Source organism: Mirounga angustirostris, unplaced genomic scaffold, assembly GCF_029215605.1.
Source record: "Mirounga angustirostris isolate CCGP_5_RB_7025 unplaced genomic scaffold, mMirAng1.0.hap1 SCAF_16, whole genome shotgun sequence".
NCBI classification, from domain to species: Eukaryota; Metazoa; Chordata; class Mammalia; order Carnivora; family Phocidae; genus Mirounga; species Mirounga angustirostris.
The window spans coordinates 55443107-55460136 of NW_026991724.1; the positions used below are offsets into that span (position 1 = coordinate 55443107).

General features: G+C 37.4%; 1 protein-coding gene across 2 annotated transcripts in view; it reads right to left on the reverse strand.

Annotated features, from left to right (window-relative positions):
* Nucleotides 1–1244: 1244 nt before the first annotated feature.
* Nucleotides 1245–17030, reverse strand: part of LOC123840925 (KRAB domain-containing protein 5-like) — a 91094-nt gene continuing 75308 nt past the window's right edge. For both annotated transcript variants that reach the window (XM_064581878.1, XM_064581875.1), the window contains one exon: nucleotides 1245–3392. In XM_064581878.1, the coding sequence (XP_064437948.1) occupies nucleotides 3341–3392 (52 nt within the window). In that variant the 3' untranslated portion in view covers nucleotides 1245–3340. The remainder of the gene's footprint in view (nucleotides 3393–17030) is intronic.

The window sequence follows — 17030 nt, forward strand, 5'->3', positions numbered from 1 at the left end:
TCGGGCTCCCTGCTCAGCAGAGAGTCTGCTTCTCCCTCTGACCCTCCTCCCTCTCATGCTCTCTGTCTCTCATTCTCTGTCTCAAATAAATAAATAAAATCTTTAAAAATAGTATCAGCTGTAATGTCTTTTTCATTCATAATTTTGTTGATTTGGGTCCTTTCCCCCCACTTGGTTAGTCCAGCTAAGTGTTTATCAATTTTATTTTTTTAAAGAAGCAGTGTTTAGTTTTAATTTTTTGTTTTCAGTTCTATTTCATTTTCAGTTCTTTTTAAAATTTCTGCTCTAATCTTTAATATTTTCTATAGCTAACTTCAGGCTATTTATTTCTACATATTTATGAATTTAATTTTCCTCCTGTTAATGATTTCTAGTTCCGTACCATTTTGTTTGGAAAGTTTTGAGTTATGGTTTTAATATTATGTGTTAAGGTTGGCTTTGTGGCTCAGCATATGATCTATCCTGGAGATAGTTTTCTGGTGCTGCTGAATGGAATGTTCTGGGATATATTTGTTAGGTCCATTTGTCTATAGTGTTATGTAGATCCACTGTTACTAATTTTCTGTTTGAAAATGGAATACTGACATCCCCTACTTTTATTATTATTTCTTCTTTTAGTTTTGCTAAGATCTGGTTTAAATATCTAGGTCCTCTTATAATGAATGCATATAAGTTTATTATTATTAGTCTCTTGATGAATTGATCCTTTATTGATGTAGAGTGACCTTTGTCTCTTGTTACCAATTTTGACTGAAAGTCTATTTTATCTGATGAGTATGGTCACTTCAGCTCTCTTCGGGTTACCAATTGCATGGAATTTTTTTTCTTAATCCCGCACTCTCACCCTCTTATGTGTCTTTAAAGTTAAAGTGAGTATATTTTAGGTAGCATATTGTTGATTTTTAAAAATTTATTCAATTACTTTGTGTTATTCAACTGAGAATTTAGACCATTTATGTTTATTGATAGAGAAGGACTTAAACTTGCCCTTGCATTGTTTTCTGGTTGTTGTTGCTGCTGTTTTACTTCCTTTTCCCCCCCTCTCCTTCTCTTGCAGTGTTCCTTTGTGGATTTTTGTGGGTTTTTTTTTTTTTTTTTCCTGTGGTACAAATGAATTTTTATCTTTCTGGGAACTACACTGTTTTTTTTTAAAGATTTTATTTGAGAGAGAGCGCACATGATGGGGGAGGGTCAGAGGGAGAAGCAGACTCCCTGCTGAGCAGGCCCCCCCCCCCCCCCATGTGGGACTTGATCCTGGGACTCCAGGATCATGACCTGAGCCGAAGGCAGTTGCTTAACCAACTGAGCCACCCAGGCACCCTACACTAGGTTTCTTATTTGTGGTTTCTATGAGGCATACTTAAAAGATCTTGCATGTATAAAAGGTACTTTAAATTGATAATTATCAATTTAGTACAATAATTCTACTTTCCTGTTTTATACTGTTCATGTCATACTTCTTTGTATATTGTGCAGCCATTAGTAAATCATTGTAGTTAGAGTCATTTCTTATTTTTAAGCAAGCTCTATGCCCAATGTGGGGCTTGAACTCATGGTTCTGAGATTGAGTCATGCTCTGACTGAGCCAGCCAGGTGCCCCTATTGGAGTTATAGTCATTTTTAATAACTTTTATAGTAGCGAAACAAGTGATCTACATACAACTATTATAGTGGCAGGGTATTATGAACTTAACTTTCATATTTCATGTCACTTGAGCGTTCTTCAGGCTGAAATAAAAGGATGTTAAGTTTATTTCAGCCTGAAGAACTCTCTTCAGCAGTTTTTAAGGCAGGTCTAGTGGTGATGAGCTCTCTTAGCTTTTGTTTTTCTGGATAGATCTTTCATCTCTGGAGGCTTGATTTGTTGTATATAGTATTCTCAGCTGACAGATTTTTCTTTCAGCATTGAATATATTATCTACTTCTTCCTTGTTTACAAAGTTTCTGTAAAGAAATCTGTTATCCTTATAGGGATTCCCTTGAATACAGCAAGTTGTTTTTTTTCTTGCTGCATTAATAATTCTCTCTGTCTTTGACTTAGAATAATCTTGTGTTGATTTTGGTTGGGGTCCTTTCAACATTCTGTACCTGAATGCCCATATCTCTCCCTAGATTTGGCAGAGTTCTATTATTTAATTGTTCTCCTTTCTCGCTTATCTCCTTCTGGGACTTCTGTGATGCTAATAAGTTCACTTACACTTTATTCTACATTATCAAATCTGTTGTGCAATCTGAATGTTTCACTTCTGTCATTGTATTCCTCAGGTCCAGGATTTCTGTATATTCCTATCTGTTCTCTGGGTTGATGGTATTACCTTCAAAATCACAGTCATGCTAGGGTGGAGCCAGTTATGAGACTGCTGGTGGGTCTGTGGTTGGTGGGCATGTTATCGGGGACCTGGATGGGTATGGATCCTGTCTGGTCCCTGAGTGGGTGGGACTGCCTCCACTACCTTCCTCAGTAGAGTGTCACTAAGGTGAGCATACACATGGGGCCCCAATTGGGTCCTCCAACAGTGAGCCCATTACCAGGTGCATGGCAATTGTGGCTCCCACATGGTTTCTGAGAGGGATGCTGTCTTGTCACTTGATGGGTCCCCAGGTAGATAGGGATTGGAACTGTGCTTCAGGTCTACTACAACTTCTACAATCATGTTTATTGTCATCAGACCTAACTCTGGAGGCACAAATGGATGTTTCCTGGTAGGTCCCTAGGTGGGCTGGTCCCTGACCATGACTGGAGGGCTTGTACCTGAGTGTAGGGCCCTTTCAACATCTCCTTAGGTGCGAAGGTGTCTCCTGCCTCATCCCTGTGCCTGCAGGATTGTCCATGGACAGTGTATAGGGCCCTTTCTAAATTCCAGAGGCATGGCTATGTTTCCTACTGGGTAGCGGGCCCTTTCAGAATTTCAGGAATTTGGGAATGTCTCCTGCTGGGACCTTGGCCCCTCAGGACTGCTGGCAGACTATGAGTGTGGAGGATGTTACTGAACCTGAGTTCCTAAGCTTGATGTGCAGCAAAATCAATCACGGAGACAGAGTATGCAGCTAGGAAAGGATTTATCCAAGAGGCAGCCGAACAAAAAGATGGCAAGCCTCAAATTTGCCTCCCCAAAGGGGGATAGTCAGGGATAATATTTAGAAGTAAGTGGTATAGGGAAAGGAGCCACATTATTTAAAGGAGGTTTCTAAGTAGGGAAGGCCTAAAGTCAATTTGTTATCTGGACTTGCGTGGATCTTTTTATGTTGTCATGCAATTCAGGACTAGGAAGTTGGGTCCTTAGCATGATCCAAGGGTGGAATTATATTAAAAGTTCATCCACTGGATACTCACACATGCTTACCGAGAAGGTTGGTGGTTCTGGCCAGGTCCTTGGTGAAACTTTGAGTCTCTGCAAAAAGTTAAATCAAGGTTTTGTGAACATTCCTGCCTGGCATAATCATAGCTGTGGAAACACTGTGTCACGGCAGGTCCTGTAGCCTGTGTTAGCTTACAGTGCATTCTGGGGACAAACAGAATTTGGGTAAAAGTTACAGCTGTACTTAGTAGTGCTGTTAACCCTTTGGTCACCAGTTTCCTTCAGGATCTCCAGTGTTACAGATAGCTGGGTCTTCCACCAAGGCCCTCAGACTGCTAGCAGACTATGGCAGTGATTAATGGGGCCTTTTCAATTTCTCAGGGGGCATGGATGAGCCTTTCTCCTGCCTGCTCTCTGTGTCAACAATACTATTTATGTACCATGGTGGGGAATCTACAGTTTTTTGTTTTGTTTTTAAATATATTGTTGAGGGTTTTTGTTGTTGTTAAGATTTTACCTATTTACCCGACAAAGAAAGTGAGAGAGAGACAGCAAGCACAAGGAATGGCAGGGGAGAAGCAGACTCCCCACTGAGCAGGGAGCCTGATGTGGGGCTTGAGCCCAGGACCACCCTGGGCTCATGACCTGAGCCGAATGCAGCCGCTTAACCGACTGAGCCGCCCAGGTGCCCCGGGAATCTACAGTTTAACCAAGTTTGGCAGGCTTGCTTCAAGTTAGGGCACCTTCAGGGTCCACAGCCTGCACTGAGGTCTGAATGTCTATTGTCCATTGCACAAATGACAAAACCAAGCCATACAGGACTACAGGCAAGTCCTCAAGTGTACAAAGCTATTTTCAGATCTGTAGCTGGGACCTGAGAAATGAGACTCTCCTACAATGTCCCTGTGCCAGGAAGGACTAGTTGACTCTAACTGGGATGGGCTGGACCCAATTTGCAGGGCCCTTTCGGAATCTGGAATCTACAGTTGGCTAGAGGCTGGTGGGCTTAAAGAGCTCCAGTATTCATGGCTACTTCAGGGTCCACAGCCAAGACCGAGGTCTCTATTACTGGACATATAGATGGGTGTGACTGCTCCCAAGGCTGTTGGGATATAGTACTGGTGACAGCCCTATAGCCAAATGGGGCTGTGGGTAAGTCCTCAGGATTGTGGAAATGTTTCTGTATCTGGGACCCTGGTCAGTGAGCTGCCTGGGTGAAAGCCTGCTTTCTTTAAAGGGCTCTCCTCGGTCTTAGACTGTTCAGGAATTTCACACTTTCCTACCTGGATCCCAAAGCTCCCAGGAATGCACTTTCATAAGTAGATGGGTGCTAAATTATTGTTAATGGGGGGGGGTGGATACAGCAGTGACAGCTTATTGAGCTGTGTGCTGACATCCCTCAAGGATACATGTTTTTAAAACATTAAGGAATGATTTGACTTATAGAAAAGGCTGAACGAAATCATTTAAAAAACCAAAACTCTGTGCCCATTAAATAACTCCATTTCCTATTCTCCCCAGTCCCTGTCAACCACCATTCTATTTACTGCCTCCATTAATTTGATTAGTCTAGGTATCTCATATGAGTAGAATGATTTTTGTTACTGGTATATTTCCCTGGGCTTAATGTCTTCAAGCTTTATCCAGGTTGTGGCATGTGCCAGAATTTCTTCCTATTTAAGGCTCAATTTATTATGAGCATATATCACAATACCCATTTATGTAACAATAACACTTGGATTTTTTCCCTACCTTTTGGCTGTTGTGAATAATGCTGCTAAGAACATAGGTTTACAGATACCTCTTGGAGACCCTGCATTCAATTGTTTTGGGTATCTATACTGTTTTCTATAGCAGCACCACCAACTTACATTCCTATAAACAATGCACAGGGCTCCAATTTTTCCACATCCTTACCAACAGTTGCTATTTGTGTTTTAGGTGGTATCTCATTGTGGTTTTGAGTTAGGTTAAACATCTTTTTGTGTGCTCATTGTTGGCAGCTTCCCTTTTGCTCTATCTTTGTGCATCTGTATTGTAAATAACTCCTAAAGGTTACCACGTCTCTATGTAATATTATTCTACCTGGTCAGATTTCTATATAGGGAGTGCACAATTTTATTAATACAGGCTTTATAATATTTTGTCTGATTTTCTTGTAATATTTTCCCCTTGACTCTTTGGCCATACTCTGTAAACAGAGATTGTTTGAACCCTTCTTTTCCAGTGGTTACTTCTTCACTAATACCTCAAGGTGCTAAATAATACAGGGTGTTGGGATTTCCTAGTGTTCTTTTTGACCCTAGAGGTGACTTATCTATTTCTCAATAGGTGAACTAGCACTGGGGGTCAGTGACATCTTTGATTAAGTTATACAATAGTTTTTCATTAAGAAATATTGACAAGGTTAAGTGAATCTTATATTTGCTAAAACTAAATATGTGAGGCTTCTTAAATATATTTTTGAGAATCTTTGTAAGATTTGGGAAATTTCCTATTTGCAGCAATTGTATAAATCATCTCTAAAGTTCATGGCATGCCCCCCCCCCCTTTTTTTCCACTCCTCTTCGAAAATTTTTCTCAAGCCCTTCCTTGTTTCTGTTAACTTAAGTTCAGGAGCCGGAGGATGAACAGATAATTATGTTGGGGACAGTGAACTTCTCAACTAAATGCATGTGCCTTGCTGTGGTCCTCTCATCTAGCAGATTCTGCTTCCATCATGTGGGACCTTGTCTGTTAATATAGAAAAAAAAACTTTTCCCATACACTCGATCTTGAGTAGATAGTAGAAAATCTAACCATTTATGGGGATTGGGAAAGTTGTTTTTTAGGTTATATCTGAAACTACAGGTGAAATGACGACTGCATTTCTGCCGGGAGTTGATCACAAACCCAAAAGTGCTGAAAGCAGAAAACTGCCAACCAAGAATAGTCTTTCAAAATGGAAGGAAGTTTCCCAGGCAAGTGTAGGCTGAAGGAGTTAAGACTGGCTTTTTGGGAAACGTTAAAGGTGGTACTTCAAGCTGAAATGAAAGGACACCTAATTCGATTTATACTTTACCAGTTAGTAACAGGAAAGCAGGTAAATACATAAATTCAGAATACTCTTGTGTTGGGGGGTGGGTAAATCACCTAACTAGTATAAAAGTTACAAAAGTATTAAAAATAATAACTAAAATACCTTATGTATCCATTAATGAGTTAAGAATATGTAAATTGTGACATCAAAACCAAAACATGGGTGGGGAAAGTAGAAAACGTAAAATTTTCTCAGCTTATCGATCTTCATGGTAACCATGACGAAAAACTTGTATTAGATCTAGGTATGCCAGACAGCAAATCATAAAGGGACAAAATGGCAATAGTAGTAAGCACATACCCATGAATAATTACGTTAAAGACAGTGGCTAAACGGGTATAAATACAAGACCCAAGTCTATATTCCCTATAAGACACTGACTTCAGCTTTAAGGACACATACAGACTGAAAATGAAGGGTTGGAAAAAGATCTTCCATGCAGGTGGGGCCAGAGTTATAATCCTTGGCTTAAGGTCTCTTATAAAACAAAGAGGGTCATTGTATAATGATAAAGGTATCAAACAAGAGCATATAACATTTATAAATATGTAGGCACACCTAAATACATAAAGCAAGTATTACTAATAAGAGTAGGGGACTTCATCTGGACAGAAAATCAGTAAGGAAACTTTGGACTTAAATTATACATTAGACCAGATGGCATCAACAGACATTTATAGAACATTCTTCTCAAGCACACATGGAACATTCTCTAGGATCTAGCATCTGCTAGGCCAGAAAACCATATCAAGCCTCTTTTCTAAACACAGTGGTTAAGACTAGAAATCATATTAATTGATAGCTTCTTTGTCCTATCAAAGGAAATAAAAAGCCCAAAGTCAGAAGAAAATTAGAGCAGAAATAAGAGACATTACAACTGACATCACACAAATACAAAGGATCTAAAAGACTGCTACAATTACTTCCCAGCAAATTGGACAACCCAGCAATGGAACTTTCCTAGAAAGAGTCAACCTACCAAGATGGAATCATAAAGAAATAGAAAACCTGAAGAGACCAATTACTAGTGAGACTGAAACAGTAACCAAAAGCCTAAGACTTCAATGGCAAATTCTACCAAACATTTAAAGATTACCAGTTCTTCTCAAAGTATTCCAAAAAAATGGAAGAGGAGGGAACACTTCCAAACTCATTTCATGAGGTCAGCATTACCCTGATACCAAAACCAGACAAGGACACTACAAGGGATGGAAACTACTAGCCAATTACCTGATACAGATGTAAAAATCCTCATGAAAAGAGTAGCAAATGGGCATTAATAGTGTGTCCTTTTAATGACACACTATTATCAAATGGGATTTATTCCAGGGATGCAGGATGGTTCAATATCCATAAATCAATGTGATACAGCACATTAATGGATTAACCTCCTACAATCATCTCAATAGATGCAGGAAAAGCCTTTGACAGAATCATGATAAAAACTCTCAACAAAATGGGTATATGAACCTCAACATAGCCCACAGCTAACATACTCAATAGTGAAAAGGTGACTACTTCCCTAAGAGGAATGAGACAAGACACAGCAGTTTATATAATTGTGTGTGTATATATAATCTTACATTAACATTTTTAATCCAACACTATGTTTTGTTGCTCAAATTGCTTCAGCTTTTGCAACTGGGAGCAAGTTGCAGCTGGTTTCAGATTAAACCATATATCTCTTTCATTTACCCTGATAAAGATTTTGAGAGGGAGAGCAAGCAGGAGTTGGAGGAGTGGCAGAAGGACAAGCAGACTCCCTGCTGAGTGGGGAGCCCAATGTGGGGCTCAATCCTATGACCCTGAAACAAAGTCAGATGCTTAACTGGCTGAGCCACCCAGGCATCCCTGAACTGAAAAATTTAATATAGGCTTTCAAAAGCAGACTTGAGCAGAACATTTGATATCCACTCAGAGGAGCACAAAGAAAAAATGAAAGTGTGAAAAAAGAATTAAAGTCTTGTACACTGTTTTACTTGTAGTCTCATGAGTTATGGAAGTCAGAAGGAGAAGAGAATGAGAAAGGGACAGAAAATGTGTGTAAAGAAATAATGGCTTGAAAACCTCCCGCATCTGGGGAAAGAAATCCAAGTGCATGTTCATGAAGTCCAAAGGACCCCAAATAGTTTGCAAGTTGAGATCTACATCAAGACACATTAAAGTAAAAATTTTGTTAGTAGCAAAAGAGACCTATATCATAAAAGGGAGCCCCACAAGAAACTTGCAGATTAAAAGAGAGTGGGATAATATGTTCAAACTGTTGAAAGTGAAAAACTATGAACCAAAAATACTATATCAGCAAAGCTGTCCTTTAGAAACAAAGGAGAGCTAAAGATGTTCCCAGACAAGTAAATGCTGAGGGATTTCTTTAACCACTAGAACTGCTATACAAGAAATACTAAAAGGAGTTGTTCATACTGAAGCAAAAGGACACTAATTAGCATGAAAACATAAAAACTCACTTGTGAAGGTAAGTACATAGTCAAATACAGAATATTCTTATACTGTAGTGGTGGTGCATAAGCCATTTTCTACTCCAGCATAAAAGTGAAAAGAATTTAAAATGACAACTATAATAATTTGTTAGTGGATACACACAAAATTTGTAAATTGTAACATCAATAAAATATTGGGAGAAGTACAACTGTAAAATTTTAGTATGTAATCAAAATTAAGTTGTTTCCAGGTTAAGCTAGACTGTTACAAGTAGTTTTATGTAAGCCTCATGGGAAACAAAAATCTTGTAGTAAATACACAATATACCAAGAAAAAGGAATCAAAGGAGACCACTAAAAGATTAAATGAAGAGAGAGAGGAAGAAAGTTGCTTTCTACCTGTATTGTAGTTCCTTTGTCACTAACAAAATGGCAATGATGAGTCTTCATCTATCAATAATTAAAGTGTAAATGGATTAAATATCCCAAATAAAACAGGTGGCTGAAGGATTTTTTAAATCCAATCCTATGCTGTGTATATAACTCATGTTAACTTTGAGGACCTATATAGGATAAAGTTGAAGGGTTGGAAAATGACATTCCACACAAATGATAATCAAAAGAGAGCAAGCTGACTAGCCTCAATCAGACTTTAAGTGAAAACCTATCAAAGGAACAGAGAAGGTTATAATGATAAATGGGTTAATTCTTTAAGAGATAACAATCATAAGCTTGTATGCACCCAGCATTGGAGTCCCTAAATATATAAAGCAAATATTAACATCTATAAAGGGAGAAATACAGAGATCTACAATAATAGTAGGGAACTTCAATACCCAATTTTCAATGCTGGGTAGGTCACTCAAATAGAATATCCATCAGGTAATACTGGACTTGAAATTTTACTTTAGATCAAGTGTACCTAATAGACATACATAATACATTCTATCCAACAGCAGTAAAATGCCCATTCTTCTCAAGTACACAGAGAACATTCCCTAAGATAGATCATCTGTTAAGCCACAAACAGGACTGAAAGCCTATCAAGGATTGTTTCCTACCATGATGATGTGAAACCAGAAATCAACATCAAGAATACTGGAAAGTTCACAAAGATGTGGGAATTGAACAACCAGTGTGTCAGAGAAGTAGTCATAGGGAGAATCAAAAGAGATCTTGAAACAAGTGAAAATGGAAACACAGTATACCAAAACTTAGGGATCTTGAAAGTGATAAAGAAAAAAAAATCTCATAAGTGGAATTTATGTATTTAAGAAACAAAACAGATGAACCTAGGGGAAGGGAAGGAAAAACAAAACAGAGGGAGGCAAACCATAAGAGACTCTTAACTATAGGGAACAAACTGAGGGTTGCTGGAGGGGAGGGGAGTGGGGGGATGGGGTAATTGATGGGCATTAAGGAGGGCACTTGATGGAATGAGCACTGGGTGTTATATCAACTGATGAATCACTTAACTCTACCCCTGAAACTAATATACTATATGTTAACTAATACACTATAAGAAATAAAAAAATTTAAAAAGATCTCCATTAAACAACCTAACTTTAAAACTCAAACTAGAAATAAAGACCAAAGTTAGAATAAAGATGAAAGCAGAAGTTAAAGCAATAGAGATCATAAAGATTTAAAAATTTATTGATCTTTTCTAGTAACCCAAATTGACAATTAGCTAGAATAAGAAAAAAGACCAACAATAAAGATGTATCATTAAAATGATACCACAAAAATATAAAGGACCATAAGAGACAAGTATTAACCATCACATGCCAACAAATTACCTAGAAAGCAACAGGCAAATTCCTAGAAACCTACAACCTACCAAGACTGAACAGTGGATAAATAGAAAATCTGAACAGATCAATAGTGAGTAAAGATACTGAATTAGTATTCAAAAGACCTCGCAGTAAGGAAAATCCTGGGACCAGATGCTTTACTGGTGAATTATACCAAACATTTAAGGAATTAAAGCCAAAATTTATCTTCTAAAAAATTAGAGGAAGGGCGCCTGGGTGGCTCAGTTGGTTAAGCGACTGCCTTCAGCTCAGGTCATGATCCTAGAGTCCCTGGATCAAGTCCCGCATCGGGCTCCCTGCTCGGCAGGGAGTCTGCTTCTCCCTCTGACCCTCCCCACTCTCATGTGCTCTCTCTCATTCTCTCTTTCTCAAATAAATAAATAAAATCTTTGAAAAAAAAAATTAGAGGAAGGGACATTTCCAAACTCAAGAGGCCATCATTCCCCTGATAGCAAAATGAAACAAGGGTACTACAAAACATTACGGGTCAATAGCCCTGAAAAACTCAGATGCAGGTATCTTCAAAAAATACTGGCAAACAAAATTCCATATCACATTAAAGGGATCATACACCATGATAAAGTGGGACTTATCTGTAAGGTTCAGGGATAGCTCACACATTAACAGAATGAAGGTGAAAATCATACCATCACATTAATAGATACAGAAAAATTATTTGATGAAATAAAATTTCCTTTCATGGTAAAGACACCCAACAAATTAGGTATAGAAGGAATTTCCCTCACATAATAGAAGCCATCTATGACAAGCCCAAAACTAACATCCTATTGAATGGTGAAAGCTGAAAGCTTTTCTTCTAAGTTGAGGAACAAGCCAAGGTTTCCTATTCTTGCCACTTCCATTCAATATAGTACTTGAAGTACTAGCCAGAGCAGAATGGAAAGAAAAATAAAATCCAAATCATAAAAGAAGTTAAATTGTCCCTGTTTGCAGATGACATCATCCTATATTCAGAAAATTCTAAACATGGACCACAAAACAAAAAACTGTTAAAATGAGTAAATGAATTCAGTAAGTTGCAGGATGAAATCAGTTGTGGGGCGCCTGGGTGGCTCAGTTGGTTAAGTGACTGCCTTCGGCTCAGGTCATGGTCCCAGGGTCCTCAGATCGAGTCCCACATTGGGCTTCCCCTGCTCTATGGGGAGCCTGCTTCTCCTTTTCCCTCTGCCTGTACTGTCAAATAAATAAAATCTTAAAAAAAAAAAGTTGTGATTCTACACACTGACAACAAACTCTCAGAAAAAGAAGAAAAAACTCCCATTTCTAATAGCACCAAAAAAAAAAAAATTAGGAAAAAAAGAATGCAAAAGATGTGTACACTGAAAACTATAAAATATTCAAAGAAATTGAAGACAAATGAATGGAAAGATAACCTCTGTTAACGAACTGAAAAAAAAATATTAAGGGGTGCCTAGGTGGCTCAGTCAGTTAAGCATCTGACTCATGGGTTGTGAGATGGAGCCTTGCATCAGGCTCTGGGCTCAGCAGGGAGTCTGCTTGAAGATTCTCTCCCTCTGCCCCTCCACCCACCTTGGGCACAGGCGTGCACACTCACTCCCTCTCTCTAAAAATAAATCTTAAAAGAAAAAATATTGTTAAAATGTCCATACTACCCAAAACAATTTATAAATTCAATGCAATCATGATGAATATTCCGTTGGCAGTTTTCACATGAAATAGAAAAAGCAGTCCTAAAACTGTCAAAAAAAACCAAAAAACAAATTCATGTGGAACCACCAAAGACCTAAATGGCCAAAGCAATCTTGAACATAAAGAGCAGAGCTGAAGCATCACACTGAACCTGAAGCATCCCACTGCAGGGTTTCAAATTATACTACAAAGGTATAGTAATCAAAGCAGTATGGTAGTAGCACGAAAACAGACATTTGAACAATGGATCAGAATAAAGAGCTCAGACATAAATCCACACATTTATGGTCAACTGATCTTTGACAATGATGCCAGAAAAATACAATGGGGAAAGGACGGTCTCTTTAATGAGGGAAACTGGATATCCACATGCACAAGAAAGAAATTGGCCCTTATCTCACACTATATACAAAAATCAACTCAAAATGGATTAGAGACTTAAATGTCAGATCTGAAACTGTAAAATTATTAGAAGATACAGGGAAAAAATTGGTATGGGCAACGTATTTTTGGATACAACCCCGGAAGCACAGGAAACAAAAGCAAATAGAGGGGGAAAAAAATTAGATGGCATCAAACTAACATGTTTCTAAACAACAAAGGAAAAAATCAAGAGGGAAGAGACTGTAATGGGAGGAAATATCTGCAAACCAATATCGAATATAGGACAAATATCCAAACATATAAGGAACGAAATAGCAAAAAACAACTGTTTTAAAAATGGGCAAGGACCTGAATAGACATTGCTCAAAAGAAGACCTACAAATGGAAACAGGTATATGAAAAGTGCTCCACACCACTAATCATCATGAAAATGCAAACTGAAACCAGAATGAGATATCACTTCACACTTGTGAAAATGGCTATTATCAGAAAGACAAAACAAATGTTCTCAAAGGTGCAGGGAAAAGAAGGAAGTCATTGTGTACTTTTGGTGAGAATGTAAATAGGTATTGCCACTATGAAAAACATTATAGAGGTTCCTAGGGCGCCTGGGTGGCTCAGTTGGTTAAGTGACTGCCTTCGGCTCGGGTCATGATCCTGGAGTCCCGGGATCGAGTCCCGCATCAGGCTCCCTGCTCAGCGAGGAGCCTGCTTCTCCCTCTGACCCTCCCCCCTCTCATGTACTCTCTCTCATTCTCGCTCTCTCAAGTAAATCTTTAAAAAAAAAAAAAAAAACATTATAGAGGTTCCTGAACATACACACACACCCTAAAATATTACTCAGCCTTAAAAAATGAGGTAATCTTATTTGGAACTACATAGATGAACATGGAAGACATTATGTTAATGAAATAAGCCAAACACAAAAATACTAGATGACATCACTCCTATGTAGAATCTAAAACAGTGAAATTTTTAGAAGTAGAGAACAGAATGGTTATCAAGAGATAGAGATGAGGGATATGGGTAGATGCTTGACCCTGTGACCATGTTTTGGTATACAGGCTGAATGAGTTCTGGAGATCTACTGTTCAATATTTTGACTATAGTTAACAATGCTATATTGCATACTTGATATTTGTTAAGAGAGGGGATTTTAATTGTTCTTCCCCCCCCTCCCCGCAAATGTGAGGTGGTAAATATGTTAATCAGCTTAATTGTGAGAATCTTTTCACACTGTATATCAAAACATCACATTGTTCACTTTAAATACATGGAATTTGTTATTAATTATACAATAAGTAAAAAATTGGTATAATAAAAGTCATACTGATTTTTTAAAAGGAAATTATTGCAAAAATAAATTTCTCAGAATACCTCAAATACTTAAACCTAGAAAATGCTTCTGTACAGCAAAGGAAATCATCAATGGAATGAAAAGAATCTGTGAAATGAGAGAACATATTTGCAAATCATCTATTTGGTTAATATCCAAAATATATGAAGGAGTGGTTAATATCTAAAATATATGAAGAATTTGGGCGCCTGGGTGGCTCAGTTGGCTAAGCGACTGCCTTCAGCTCAGGTCATGATCCTGGAGTCCCGGGATCGAGTCCCGCATCAGGCTCCTTGCTCGGTGGGGAGTCTGCTTCTCCCTCTGACCCTCCTCCCTCTCATGTGCTCTCTCATTCTCTCTCTCTCAAATAAATAAATCTTAAAAAAATAAAAATAAAAATAATAAATAATAAAAAAAATAAAATATATGAAGAATTTATAAACCTCAAACCCCCAAACTGATTAAAAAAATGGACAGAAAATATGAATAAAAATTTTTCAAGAAGACATACAAATGGCCAATAGGTACATGAAAAGGTGCTCAACATTCCTAGTCATAAGGGAAATGCAATTTAAAGCCACAATGAGATCACCTCACGCCAATTATAATGGCTATTATTGAAAACACAAGAAATAAGTGTTGCTGAGGATGTGGGAAAAAAAACACTTGTACACTTTGGTGCAAACGTAAATAGGTACAGCTGCCATGGAAAACAATATGAAGGTTCCTCAAAACATTAAAAATTGAACTACCACACTGGGGCACCTGGGTGGCTCAGTTGGTTAAGCAACTGCCTTTGGCTCAGGTCATGATCCTGGAGTCCCTGGATCGAGTCCCACATTGGGCTCCCTGCTCAGCAGGGGGTCTGCTTCTCCCTCTGATCCTCTTCCCTCTTGTGCTGTCTCTCATTCTCTAATAAATAAAATCTTTAAACAAAAAAACTGAACTACCATATAACCCAGCAGATGTACTTCTGGGTATTTTTCCAAAGGTAATGAAATTGCTATCTTCAAAAGGTATCTGCACCCCCATGTTCATTCCAGCATTATTTATAATAGTTAAGATATGGAAACTACTGAAGTGTACATTGATAAATGAATGATTAAAGAAAATGCAGTGTACATATACAATGGAATATTATTCATCCATAAAAAAGGAAATCCTGCCATTTGGGACATTGTTGGACCCTAAGGATACTATGCTGAATAATATAAATCAGATAGAAAAAGAGAAATACTTTATGGTATCACTTATATGTGGCATCTAAAAAAACCAGTCTCATAAAAGCAAAGAGCAGAATGGTAATACCAGTTGCAGGAGGTTGGGGAATAGGACAGATGTTGTTCAAGGGTAGAAACTTTAAACTAGGAGTAAGTCAGTCCTGGAGATCTAATGCAGAGTGTAGTGAATATAGACAACATTGTATTATAATAATCAGATTTTTTAAAAGACTACATCTTAATTTTCCTAACCATAAAAAAGACATTATGTGACATGAGAGAGGTGCTATTTACTACAAATGGCAATCATATTACAATATACAAGTATATCAAACTGACACATTGTACAGCTTAAATTTACATATAAATGTCAAATATATTTCAAGAAAATAGAGAGCAACAATATCAAAGAATCAAGCAAAAGAATTAATCTGTGAATTAGAAGATAGGAACTTGAAATATCCAGTCAGAGAACAAAGAAAAAAACAAAAAAGTGAAGGAAGACTATGTGATACTCAGAAGAAAATTTGGCAAATTACTGGAGTCTCAGAGGATACACAGAAAGAGGGCAGAAAGCTTATTTAAGGAAATGATGGCTGAGAACTTCCCAAATCTGCGCAGAGATTTGAATATCCAAGTTCATGAAGCTCATTAGTCATCAAACTCAGAGGTCTTCTCCAATATATATTACAATAAAACTGTCAAATATCAAAGATTCCTAAAAGCAGTAAGAGAAAAGAAGATTTTAACTTACAAGCAAACCCTCATAAAAATATCAGTGGATATTTCAGCAGAAACCTTCAGGCCAGCAGAGAAGAGGATGAGCTATTCAAAGTGCTCAAAGAAAAAAACTGCCAACAAAGAATATTCAGCAAAGTAGGCCTTCATAAATGAGGGAATGATAAAGACTTTTCCCCAAAAATCAAAAGCTGAAGAAGAAAAAAACAAAAGCTGAGGGAGTTCATCATCACTAGACCTGCCTTACAGGAAATGCTAAAAGGAGTTCCTCAAGCTGAAATAAAAAAATTAGTAATATAAAAATATGAGAATATATAGCAGACTTCTGGTGATAAGTATATAGTTAAATTAAGAGTATTCTAATAATATAACAAGGTTGTACATTAACCAGTTAACAGTAGTATAAAGGTTAAAGGACAAAATTATTAAAAGTAAATATAGCTAAAACATAATAGCTATAATTTTTAATGGTAACATTTTAACATTAAATTTAACATTATTAAATTGTGATTCTGTATAAAAATGGGGGGAGGGGAGGAATAAAAGGGTAGAGTTTTTGTGTCTAACTGAAGTTAAATTTTTATCAGCATAAAATAGGCTATTACATCTATGTTTTATGTAAGCCTCATGGAACCACAAAAAACCTACATTAGATTAAAAAAATATAAAGAGAAGAGAATCATAGCATACTACTACATAAACCAATTCAAAAACGGCAAGAGAGGAAGATACAAGAAACAACAAAATAGCAAGAAAACAAATAAAATGGCATTGGCAAGTCCTTACCTATCAATAATTACACATAAATAGATTACATTTTCCACTCATAAGTCATAGAGTGGTTGGATGGATAAAAACACAAGACCAACTATATGGTGCCTACAAAAGATTCACTCCAGATTCACATAAGCTCAAAATGAAGCCTTGGAAAAGGACATTTCAAACAAATAGAAACCAAAAGAAAGCAGTGTTAGCTATACTTTTATTAGAAAAAGCAGACGTTAGGCCAAAAGCTGCAACAGGGGAAATATAAAACTATTATATGATAAAG